We start from the raw sequence: 12,782 nt of genomic DNA, 5'->3' as shown, positions 1-12,782 counted from the left end.
CATATTAACGAGGTTTGATCAGCGAGGTGTGGCAGAGCTCCATTCAGATCCACTACTGGATGACTGCAAGACAAAGATGAGCAAATTGAAGAGTTTGAAACTGAGAAATTTAATTACCTAATCAATTAATTCATTTTCATGGTGTCCTGTTTTTTTATTTTATTGTTTTTTTCGTGGTGTGACGAGTTTATGAATGAATTCAAACAACTTCTTATTTCGAGTCAGTGATCATAGCGATGGCCCTTTATGTTGTTAAACCAGTCCCCCATTAATTAAATTCCACATTAATGAAAGCCTCGGCAGTCTCACGCCGCAGCTGGACTCAGGCGGAGAGGTGACAACCGTTGTGTTCATGCTTCAAAGAAGAGGAGACAGGCGCAGCTATTACGCTGTGGCCGAGGATGTGTCTGCCGCTTCCCCTAGAAACAATCAGCAGACAGCATTCTGGGAGCTCATTACGGCAGCCTCTGAGCTGGAGGAAACGCTGCAGTGGTGGGGAATCGGGGAGTTCAGTTCAGTGCGTTCAGCCTCAGCTGTGCTAACAGTCTTTTGGTGAGAGACGCCTGGGCGTCAGCCAGCATGATAAACCCACAGTGACAGCCTGGGATTTGCATGAGCTTCTCCTCCCTTCCCACAAGCATTCATTTAAAAGTTTGTAAGGTGCACAGGGACGGGGGCTTGGGAAGAGGGTGTGTGGCTGCTGAGGAAAGTCGGGAAAAACACATTTTGTTGAGTCAAAGCAGTCTTTTACCAAAATTTGGTAAAGAATTAAATGTCATGTTATGTCATGTCAAATTTATTTATATGGCACATTAAAAGCTGCACCAAAGTGCTGCGCAGAGAGAACAACAATAAAAAAAAACAGAGTATCAAATGATACTTCAATTAAAAGCCAAAGAATAAAAATGAGTTTTAAAAAGCGATTTAAAATGATCCAGGCTGTGGGCAGATCTAATCTGGAGAGGTAAGTTGTTCCATAAAACAGGAGCGGCAACAGAAAAAGCCCGATCTCCTTTCCTCTTAAGTCGAGTCCGAGGAACTGTCAGTAATAACTGGTTATTTGATCGCAGGGTTCTGGGCACAGACTGAAATTATAAAAGATCCCAAAGATAGGGGGGGGCTAGCCCATTTAAAGCTTTGTAAGTTAATAAAAGAATCTTAAAATCTGTTCGAAAAGGAACAGGCAGCCAATGTAAAGATGCCAGTATAGGCCTTATATGGTCATGCTTCCTGGTTCCTGTAAGGAGCCGTGCTGCTGCATTCTGGATCATCTGYAGTCGCTGCATCTGTGATTTATCCATGCCTTTATATCAGGGGTGTCAAACTCCTGTCCTCGAGGGCCGCTATCCTGCATGTTTTAGAGGTTTTCTTGCTCCAACACACCAGATTTTGATCGCTGGGTAATTAACAGGCTTCTGCCCAATTTGAAGAGTTAATTCAATCACTGAATCAGGTGTGTTGGAGCTGGAAAACCTCTAAAACATGCAGGATAGCGGCCCTCGAGGACTGGAGTTTGACACCCCTGCTTTATATAATGAATTGCAGTAATCCAAACTAGATGTAACGAAGGCATTGACAAGTCCTTCAAAGTCCTTAAAACAGAAYTAAGATTTAACTTTTGCTAAAATCCGCAAGTAATAAAAGCCTGATTTAACGACAGAACTAACTTGTTTATCTAATTTTAAGGAGGCATCAAAAGTGAAACCAAGATTTCTAGCAGAGGTCTGACAGAACCGAGCTAAAGGACCAAGAATCTGATCTAGATTTGTAGTCTGAATTTTTTGACCACTTGAGTTAACTTGAGTTTTACTTTGATTGAGGTGAAGAAAGTTCTGTTCCATCCAAGGTTTAACTTCAACCAAAAAGTCTGTCAATAGCTGAAGAGATTCATTTGTTCCATTTTGTATCTTAAGGGGCATATAAATCTTGACATCATCCACAAAGCAGTGAAAGGAACTATTAAATTTATGAAAAATCTGACCAAGAGGCAAAAAATATAAGATAAATAAAATAGGACCTAACATTGAGCCTTGGGGAACGCCATGCTTTAAAGGTTTAGCCCCAGAACAGCATTGGTCAAGATGAACGGAGAAAGGTCTGTTTTCCAAATAATATTTAAACCATTCAAGTACTGGTCCTCTCAAGCCAACACAATATTTTAATCTATGTAAGAGAATCTGATGATCTACAGTGTCAAATGCGGAGCTCAGACCTAGAAGTAATAAAACTGCAACATTGCCCGAATCGACTGTTGAAAGGAGATTAAAGTGCAATTAGACTTCACAACATTTAACAGCTTCATTCATCCCATGTCACAAACTGTGACACTAATAATTTTAGTGAATAGCTAGTAGCTAAAACTATTTTCAGGGGTTCCATAATCTTGTTAGGTGGCTTATTGTGTTATGCTTAATATGTGTTCACTGTCTCCTCCAACTGGTGTTCCACCATCAGCCATGTCAAATCCATTCTTTCCGCCTCAAATTCACTTCTCCCTAAATTCTTCTGTGTGTCTGTGTGTTCCCCCTCATAGAGCCGCAGCCCGCGACATTCCCAGTCGACCCAGTCTGGGCTCGCCGACCAGGCTGCCAAGCTTTCCTTTGCCTCCGCTGAGTCCCTGGAGACCATGTCAGAAGCAGACATTCCTCTCGGGTTCAACCGGATGAACCGATTTCGCCAGAGCCTGCCACTGTCTCGCTCTGCCAGCCAGAATAAGCTCCGATCTCCAGGTAAAGATTTGAAGCGACACTGGCAGGCAGGCCCTGTCACAGCAGGCTGGTTAAAGTCGAAACAGACTTGCGGGGGGGTTCTGTAATTTCTGCAGCAGGAGATTTGAACCATTGTCTCAACTATCGGTAGGAGAAAGAGTAAAAGTCTAAATATTTTTACTATCTATTCATGTCTGCAGTTTACCTTTTTTATGTTAAGAATGAAATTATAAATTAAACATAATTTTTTTTTATCATGAGCTAAACCAAATTATACTGTTTAAAGGAGTTTACTCCAGTAATGTCAACATTTATTGGTATGTGGTTCTGAAATGCATATCTACACTCAATACTGCAATAAAATCTTTCTAAAAACCAAGTGAAGGCTTGAATCAGATGATTCACTTAAACTAGGCTGGCCATAGTGCGTAGGTAAACAAATATGCCGGAATCAGACCGTGTAGAATCAAACAGAAGACTTTTAGGTGGTAAAAGAAGAGTAAATATATAGAGCCCATAAGAGGACGTGGGGGAAAATAAATAAATAAAATGATCCTGACTTAGTTTCCTGCAGAAGTTTCTTAGGATCCTGTAAAAGTTTCTCAGGAGAATCCTATGAAACATATGAAACTTTTGCAGGATCCTGAGAAACTTTTGCAGGATCCTGAGAAACTTTTGCAGGATCCTGAGAAACTTTTGCAGGATCTTAAGAAACTTTTGCAGGATCCTGAGAAACTTTTGCAGGATCCTGCAAAGTAAGTCGGGATCGTTAAGTTATTTTTCCCCCCGTCCCCTTATGAGCTTCGTATGAATCAGCTTTTCACATTTTGTTTTTCAATCTTTTAATTTAGCGACATATAAGTAATCATGAAAAATAATGTGCAAATTTTCTTCAGTACTTCAAATACTTCCAGTTTACACAATTTTTATCCCTAATATTTATTTTTATTTATTTTATTTTATACATTTTCCCACAAATAAGAACTCTAACATTGAGTTTACTATAATTAAGAAGAAATAAGACCTAATTATCTTATTTGCTGAAGCAGTTATTTTGGTGAATATTAATTCCTCTGCACCAGCGTTAATCATACAGGTCCGAGGTTATTATTGTGTTCCAGCGCACAAGCAAACAGCAGATTTATGGAAAGGTTTGCAGCCACGGGGCTTTTGGAGTTTAAACAGGATTAGTGTAAAGCCTGTGCAGACACATAAACACCAAGTTGTGGACATTTTGAAGTTTGAGCAGAAAACGCCAACCTGCATGTCTTCCTTGTTTTTCTTCTAACCCAATGTCTCTTTTATTCTTCTCATTTTAACTTGTCTGCAGCAGCTCTTATGTTTTGCTCAAGTTGTAATTACTGTTCTTTTTCTTTGCTTTGTTTGTTCTTTTGTTTGTCTCATCATGTATGAAGATGAATTATCAGGTTAGTCAGGCATTATACACATTTTAACACATTTGGTTGAGTATTTTTCCATAAGCTATATTGAGTTATTGCTTACTCCTCTWTGCCATTTGATTATTTATAAAGTTTTGTTCAGTTTAAATCTGAATTCTCAGCCAGCTTTTCAAATTCTGATTATTCTTTGAAACATCTTATAATGAAAGCTTTTGTTTATATCTCATATGCCAAAAAGCACAATGTGTGGATCATAACTTTCACTGCAGTTTGAAAAATGGGCCTCAGGATTTAAAAGAGTTACTTTGCTAGTTTTTTTTTCCTTTTACCCACTCATCAAACTCCTTTTTTAAACTCTCTTTTTTTTAGGCGTGCTGTTCCTGCAGTATGGAGATGAGACACGTCGAGTTCACATCACCCACGAGCTGAGCAGCATGGACACGCTGCACGCTCTTATCGTGCACATGTTCCCTCAGAAGCTAACGGCGGGGATGCTGAAGTCGACCAACACGGCTATCCTGATCAAAGACGAGGCCCGGAACGTCTTCTACGAGCTGGAGGACGTCCGGGACATTCAGGACCGCAGCATCATTAAGATTTACCGCAAAGAGCCCATTTATGCTTCTTACCCTGCGACTGCACATCTGGCTAACGGTGACCTGAGGGTGAGCAGAGGGGTTTCTGGGGAGTGACGACACCAAACTGGGTTACTGTTATCTGATTTCCTGCCGATTTGAAATCTYCCAGCTTAGTCGTCAGTAATAACCGCTATGATTTTGACTAAGTAGACAATTTCCAGTCTTTGACAAAGATTGTGTGTCTTTCTTTTGGCAATGGTAACTTTTCACACTACAACTGTGCATTGGGGTTTGTACTGTAACAGGTTTRCCCCTTGGAAATGCATTTTTTTTTCATCTTGAGGGAGACCATCTGTTGCCGAGAAGACGACAAAGAACGATGCTCCTCTGGAAAATGAGCATATTTTAGCATTTGAAGCTATTTCTGCTTCAGTAAAGATCAAGCAAGCCGCAGGGAGATGTTTTTTTTTAATTATTTGATACAAAACCCTGCTTACCATCTGCATTATTCACACAAAACTGGGAATACAGCTACTGTTATTTATGCAAGGAAGGCTATAAAAACTGTGCATGTGTACCGCCTGTGTGCGTGTGTGTTGTTTGTGTTCAGGCATGTTTGTGTTTATAACTTTATGTGCTATAAACAAACAAAATATATATATATATATATACACAAAAAAACTGGTTCACAGATGCCCCCCAAGCTTCATTCGATAGCTGAAAATAGTTGGTTCTGTTTGGCCCTGGGAAGAGAAATGAATGTTCTCTGTCAGTGTTGTCCAGGGTGCTGAGAAACAAATTAAAAGATGGAAGAAAAAAAAAGAGGTAAAATAAGCACCTAATTTAGTTTTGTGACAAAAATGTTGATTTTGCCATCTGAAAGCTCAGTAAATAAGAAAACCCTTACAGTGTTGGCTAATGTTCTTTAGCCGTGTTGGCCGTCTTTATTTGGGTTGTCTCCAAAAGTCATTCAGTTGCAGATAAACATCCATTCCTRAGTTTCTGAAAGTTTCATTAAAATCTGTCCAGTGGTTAATGAGATATTTTGATAAACCAGAGTTGGGCAGCAACAAAGTAAAAATACTTGAGTTTACTTGAGTCTTTGTGTCCCTGGGCAAGGCACTCAACCCAACCTCCCCATGTATAAATGTGTTGGTGTGGTTGAGGTGGTCTGGGGGGGATCGTAGGTGCAGAATGYCAGCCACACTTCCTCCACAGAGTGTGACTGAGGAGAGAAGGAATGAAATTGTAAAACGTCTTTGAGCGTCTAGACCAGTGCTTTATAAGACTAATTCTTATTTTGTAAATGGAGTTCCTCATCTGTCCAATACAGTAGAAAACATTTTTAATTACTCTCAACTACACTTAAGTGCAAATTTTAAGTATTTTCAGCACTTAAGTCTTTTTGAAAGCAGTCACTCCAGTACTTTAGCTTAAGCCATAATTTGACAGAACTACTTTTGCTTTGATTGGAGTAATATTAGAKAAGTAGGATCAGTACTTTGACTCAAGTAAGGAAACTGAGTACTTTGTTCACCACTGTTGATGCATGAATGTGAAAAACATTATTATCTTACTTCATCTCTCAGCAGTAAGTGATAAAAGCAGAGCTGGGTAGAAAACTAGCAGAAGTGCGGTGATGGTGGGAGCTCTCATTTGATGGGTAGTTAGGTCTAATGTTATCTTGTGCTTTTTATTGCCACTCTGTTATAGGTATTATAAATATATAAGTTTATTTGCTGCTAAACAAAATTAATCATGCGTTACTTCTTAAACCAAAAAGTACAACTGCAGTCACATTTTTACAATCTACATTTTGCTGTTAAACCTATAATCTGCATATTGAGAGATTCATCAGCTCCTATTAACGCCTGCAGGCTGTAACTACCTGCTCAGCAAGCAGAGCCAGTGCAATTCACACACACACACACAGGAAACACAACGCTCTCATTCATGGGTCTCCATGCTAACGCCAATCTTTCCTTGATGGTTTTCAGAGAGAAATGGTGTACTCCTCCCGCGAATCCTCCCCAACGCGCCGCCTCAACACCCTCCCATCCTCCACGGCCTCGGCGTCCTCCGGGTCTCCGTCCCGCTCGCGCCTTTCGTACAGCGGGGGCCGTCCTCCGTCCCTAAGCGGGAACCACCCCCAGCACGAGCAGCAGAGGCATCCGCACCACCCTCCCGCCGGCCACGGTGCCAACATGGGGCTGTCTCCTTCGCCCAGCGCCATCTTGGAGCGCCGCGACGTCAAGCCCGACGAAGAGGTCTCTGCTAAAAAGCTGGCCCTGATGAAAAACGAGAGCCTGTACGCGGATCCGTACAGTTTGATGAACGAGGGGCGCCTCAGTATCGCCTCCACGCAGTCGCTGGCGGCCATCGGGGACCCCTTCAGCTACCCTGTCACCACCGGGCTGTACCGCCGCGGCTCGGTACGCTCCCTCAGCACCTACTCAGCTGCGGCTCTTCAGGGGGACCTGGAGGACTCGTTCTATAAGCCCGGCGGCCCGCTTTACTCCGACACCTACTCCTCTGCCACGCTGGGCATGGGTTTCCGCATGCCGCCCTCATCGCCCCAAAAAATCCCTGACATGCAGCTGAGGGACAGGGACTCTTACTCCAGCTCGCCCAGACCCTCGCCCGTCAGACAGACTTTCCGCAAAGACTCTGCTTCATCGTCTGTGTTTGTGGAGAGCCCAAAGTCGAGGCCCAGCTCTGGGTCAGACCCTTTGTGCCTCACAGGTTTGCCGGGAGAGGGAAACCGGGCCGGACCTGGTTTTGGTTCTTTATCTGGACAAGATGGAGACACCAGCAGGTCAGCTTTATCCTGGGGTTCTTACAATATTCTTTAGTGGCTTACAGCGTTTATAAACCATCCTTTAGAGTTGACTGGTACGCTGTAATTTGCCACTTTGTGCATTTTTGTGTTTGTTTTGTTTGAACTCTTAAAGGGAGCATATCATGCAAAACCCAAATTTTTAGCCATTAAATGCATTTTGTTGTGTACTTGGAGTCTTAAGGGCGTCCAGAAAAATTGAATTAAAGCCTGCAGTATGGTCACTCGGCAGTCGACAGGTTGACGAGCGGCCACGTGGTTGTTCGGCGTTCATTCTCGCACACACCTTCCACAGCTCCTGAGACACCCCGCGCCGAGCTCCTGGGAAACCCCTCCCACTGCAGCATACGTCACTGCATGGGATTTCGTCCGGGTGGATGCAGAAAAAAAAAGTCAGAAACTCGTCACCTGACATTGTTTATCCACACACTGGTCCCGGATTAAAGCTCCAAAGTTTTTATCAGTTAGATTTCACCATGAAAAATGTCTGTTTGAGGCCCTTTTATGAGTTTTTAATGGTTTGTCTATCTTTATAAACTGCTGCTTCCTGGTAACAGTCAGCTCTGGAAGAAAGTCGCTTTTTATTTTTATTTTATTTTTTTGAAGTGAGTGGTTGAAGCCAAACGCAGCGTCTGAGCTCTTGCAGCACAAACACTGCCACGAACTTCTGACCAATCACACAATAAAGTTCTTAAGTGTTCTTATGTGGAGGGGGATGAAAAGTTCAACCTGCGGGTTGCGACAAGAAGTTCCGAAATGTCGACAATGTGAACTGAATGATGCAATTTTTGTCATGAAACTGCGTCAGTTCGGCTGCAACATGCTGGAGCCTTTAGACTTCTGGTCTTGCAAAGATAACTTTATAAATATATATATAAATGTGTTTTTTTCAACCCGTTCAGTTTTCTCTATTTTCTAAAACATTCTCTGAACATCATCTGAACATCTGAAACATCATGGAACTGCCAAATAAGGTCTGAACTTACCAACTACAGTTTGGTGGTCTTCATTCTCCTCTGACTCTGGGTCAGACTTTGGCTGTAAGGCTGAACGGACAAGTCTTCCCTTTATGACATATCTTAATTCATTGGTAAATAAAAACTTTCTGCGCAGCTATATAGTCGTAAACCCCTCTATCAAACCAGAATGGACTGCTCTGGAAGCTGGAGGGGGCGGGGTGTGAAGGGCCTAGTTTGGATTCAAAGAGACAGCCTCAAAAGGATTTAAAAGCATGATATGTCTCCTTTTAAGCAAAAGAGAATTATGTGACAAAGCCAAAATATGACACAAACTTTTTACACCTAATTAAATTTTTCTTGCTTTGATTAGATTTCCTAATCTGTTCATTATTAAATAGCTTTAACTTGTGCGTATGCATTTTAGGGATCATCGCCTGGAGCGTATGGAGGCCATGGAAAAGCAAATCGCCAGCCTTACCGGCCTCGTCCAGAGCGTGTTGACCAGGGCACCAGACAGTGATAGCACGTAAGACCGCTATTATCCCTCATTAGCCCTCTAAAAGTCACAGATACAGCTTCAGCTTCAAGACACAGCAAGCTGTATTGACAGGAACAGTTGCAGGCTATTATCAGAGCCATTATCAGCTCTATAGCTGTGAAGTGCAGCTCTACCTTGCTTGAGCACAGCACAAGTAGAGACCACTAAACATCAGCCGCAGGCGACAGTGCTATTGATCTGTTGCCTGATTTACAGTGGAGGAGTTTGAGATCCTTACCTTCACCGTGTCAAGCTTTTTATCCACCCCTGCATGTACATAACAGAGCTTCATTAACTGGATGATAACTTGCTAATGTCAGCAGTCTTATAGTGTTGGGTAGTGGTGCTGTTCGCATTAGCACTGTAATTGCCTTGCCCTGTGGCCGTTGATCCTCAGATGCGGCCTACTGCGTCTCTGCATGATGGCGGGCTGCCCTCCGGACCAAGGGACGGAGTTTTCACGGCCATTACCTTTCTCTTCCAGCGAGAAGACGGAAACCAACAGTGATGGCTCGGCCACTGGAAGTGAGTACTGCGAGTAATTGAGACCTGTGTGTCCGAGTGTCACTAACGCTCCTGTTCCTGCTCCCATCCTTGTGCTGTTAAGAACTTTTTTAACCGTTTTATGTTCCTACTAACATTGCATTTAAACCTGCATATCCTGTGATTGTCCAGGTTTTCAGGGTGGGAAGGAGGGCAACGTGCGAAGCTAACTTTAGTACATTAGTTAGCTGGTTATTGGTGCTGTAATTTCTTTGTACCATTTGCCATTTATTTTTGGTCCAACTCTACTGAACAAATGCATGTAGTTGTACAATCTAACCAACACCACAAATCACAGAAGAAAAGAATATATATAAGGCTATAGTATTATTGTCCCCTGTCCATTTCTTTATTGCTACTTTATCATTTATCTACTGAAGCTGATTTGTCCTATTCCAGGAGTATGGAGCCGGCGAGGGGACATGGGAGATTTTTTTTCTTTTGCGTTCCCACGGAATAGTATTGCGTTACCTCGCAATACCTTTTGCGTTCCCTCGCAAAAGTAGTTTATCACTGTTGTGCCCGCCGGTTTATTAACAAATTCACCTGCTCACCATTTGCGAGTCAGCCTACTGCTTTAATTCAGCTTCAGAATGGATATATCACACAGCCACACATGGAAGTATGTCATATGCTGATATTTTAACACAGTGCAGCCACGCAACATCAATGTCAATTTCACGAACTTGTAGCGACACATCCTGTTTTGGTAACCGGATATTTCAAAATAAAAGTCTGATTTAATTCAGGTCATATACAAAACAATGTTTAGCGTGGGAACGCAAAATGATTTTGCGAGGTAACGCAAAAGTATTGTGAGGTAACGCAAAAGTATTGCGAGGTAACGCAAAAGTATTGTGAGGTAACGCAAAAGTATTGCGAGGTAACGCAAAGATATTGCGAGGTAGCGCAAAAGTATTGCAAGTTAACGCAATACTATTGCATGGGAATGCAAAAGAAAAAAAACCTCCCCATGTCCCCTCGCCGGCTCCGTACAGGAGAATGGTTCAGAGATTGAWAACAAAAGGAAAGTTACTCCAATTCACCATTTTATAAGTGTTGTATTGCTCAGTCACATGGAACAAAATTTGTATTTCCAAGCACAAACACAGGGGAGAGGGGTAAAGTTATATTAGAAGTATAAAATGCATTTCTTCTGTCAGCTTTGGAGCTGTTGAAAGGTGTTGAATAAACAAGCGCAGAAGAAAGTTGTAACCGTAACCTCTCCTTTGAGGCAACAGAACCGTGAGCTTTGAAGCATTTTGTAGTTTATTTACTCTTCCTCCAAGTATGAGGAATTTAATTATTTATTTGTGAATGCTATTTGTAGCTTTGTTTTATGGTATTTTCCTAACCTGGCCCTTGCCTTCCTATGCAGCTCCGCTCCCAATTTTTATTTTATTTTTTTGAACAGACATTTTATAGAATCAGTGCAACATTTAGTTGCATCATCTGTGGTGTAATCAATAGAAATGTTTCCCTCGACCGTCCTTTTGTCAACATAACTTTTGAAGACTTTCCTCTCCCCTGTGTCGTTTCTCCAGCCTCATTAATTTCTTGGTAACTTGCTCACTGTTTCTATATTCCAGCTGGACGACCGAAGCAGAAAGGTAGTTGGCATCTCCTACTTTCTGAATCCTTTTATTTCTTATTTTTCCTCCCTGTTGGACATTTCCTGTCACTCTCTGCCCTCTGTATGGGTGTTGGTGGATAGCTGAAAGTGTATTTTTTTTCTCATGTCTTCCTCCTGACTGATTTCCCAGAGATTGGACTCCTCTCCTCTTGTCTCTGATTTGTGAATTTCTGCTCGTGTTTTTTTGGGGGAAATGTCAGATGTTTTGTCACACAATGGACACTCCTGTGTGAGTGTTTATGTGTGTTGAAATAAGCGACAGCTTGACGGCCATACTCACAAAGCCCTGCGTTCAGATAAGAGCATCCCTTTGTGTCACAACTAAATAGAAAAAAACTGAACCAGTAGGTACCTGGAGTTTTGTGAATATGGTGCTTTTTTTGTTATATTTTCAAACTGTGTGTTTGTGTGTGCTCAGATTGTCTTTGGGCATTTATGCCGAGAGCGTGCATATTCATATTGCACCAAATCTCCAAGGAGCACAGCCCGACAAACTAATCCATTTGTTTCCCAATGACCACTGATGTCCTGCTTTGTTGATCGGCAGCGAACACACCGTCAGCACCTCTAGCTCTGATGCCGCCYCCGCCTTCTAACACAACACCGGTGAACAGCGTGGGCCGCTTGCAGATGAAGCTTCATCTGCACGGTCTTCAGCAAAACGCCACCGACCTGCGCAAACAGCTCGCTCAGCTACGSAAGACGCAGGTAAAAAGCCATTTATCAGTTTTTTTAAACAATCTGTTGCATAACATATAGTACATTTCTGTTTGCATGCATTATTTCTGTCAGTTTCAGTTTTGAACTACATTATTTACATCATATACTGCTTTATAATTTAATGTTTTTTGCTTGTCGTTTGGTATTTTGAATTCATCGGTTGCTTCTTACAGCAAATGGCAGCTGACATTCGTAAACACAGTCATAAGCTTAGAGCTATATTGAAATTATTGATGAGTATGCTCTGCTGTCTCTGTTGGAATTTCTATCTGATTCATATAAATTGCATTTCATTTACATAAACACCTTTTCTCCCTGCACTTACTGTAATCCTTTACGACAGCGGAAAACAAGAAAACCTTGTTTCTCACCTTTATATTTAGACTTTTCATTTCTAAAAGGCATAGCTCAAATCTGAGTCAGTCTCAGCAAAGAACCTAAAAGATCCAGCAAGTCTATAAGGACTGTTGGAAATTATATTTGAGGAGGTTTAATCTATCAGATTTCATTATTTTTTTAACATTTCATGCAATAAAAAGTTATACAAAGTGCTTCACACCAGGTTCAAACAGTAAAAGCATAAAAGAAAAGCAGAGGTTTATAGTAAAAAAGTACATTTACTTTGTTACAGTACCTAATTTTTTTGAGGATCTGTAATTTTCTCGTGTATTTTTTAAAATCGTATCTTTTACTTTTATTTTGTTACATTCAAAACGTAAAAATGATACTTTTACTTCTTTACTTTTGCTTTTATACTATGGAGAGCCGTTTTAGCCAAAATTAAATAAATAAATAAATGGGTGAAATAAATCAAAAAATGAAGAAAATGAGTGAAATAAATTAAAAATTTGTTAAATAAATAACTTA

The 12,782-nt window shown here is 41.4% G+C and overlaps 1 protein-coding gene across 1 annotated transcript in view; it reads left to right on the top strand.

Moving 5' to 3' along the window:
* Positions 1-12,782, top strand: part of srcin1a (SRC kinase signaling inhibitor 1a) — a gene marked incomplete at its 5' end in the record, with an annotated part of 37,257 nt that overhangs the window by 11,346 nt on the left and 13,129 nt on the right. Inside the window, 8 exon segments of the mRNA XM_014023473.1 lie at positions 2,534-2,729; positions 4,124-4,135; positions 4,478-4,773; positions 6,684-7,501; positions 8,906-9,007; positions 9,417-9,544; positions 11,152-11,172; positions 11,743-11,903. Coding sequence (XP_013878927.1) covers positions 2,534-2,729; positions 4,124-4,135; positions 4,478-4,773; positions 6,684-7,501; positions 8,906-9,007; positions 9,417-9,544; positions 11,152-11,172; positions 11,743-11,903 — 1,734 coding nt within the window.

Source organism: Austrofundulus limnaeus, unplaced genomic scaffold (assembly GCF_001266775.1).
Source record: "Austrofundulus limnaeus strain Quisiro unplaced genomic scaffold, Austrofundulus_limnaeus-1.0 Scaffold4, whole genome shotgun sequence".
NCBI lineage: Eukaryota > Metazoa > Chordata > Actinopteri > Cyprinodontiformes > Rivulidae > Austrofundulus > Austrofundulus limnaeus.
This window is presented reverse-complemented; position numbering and strand designations above follow the sequence as displayed.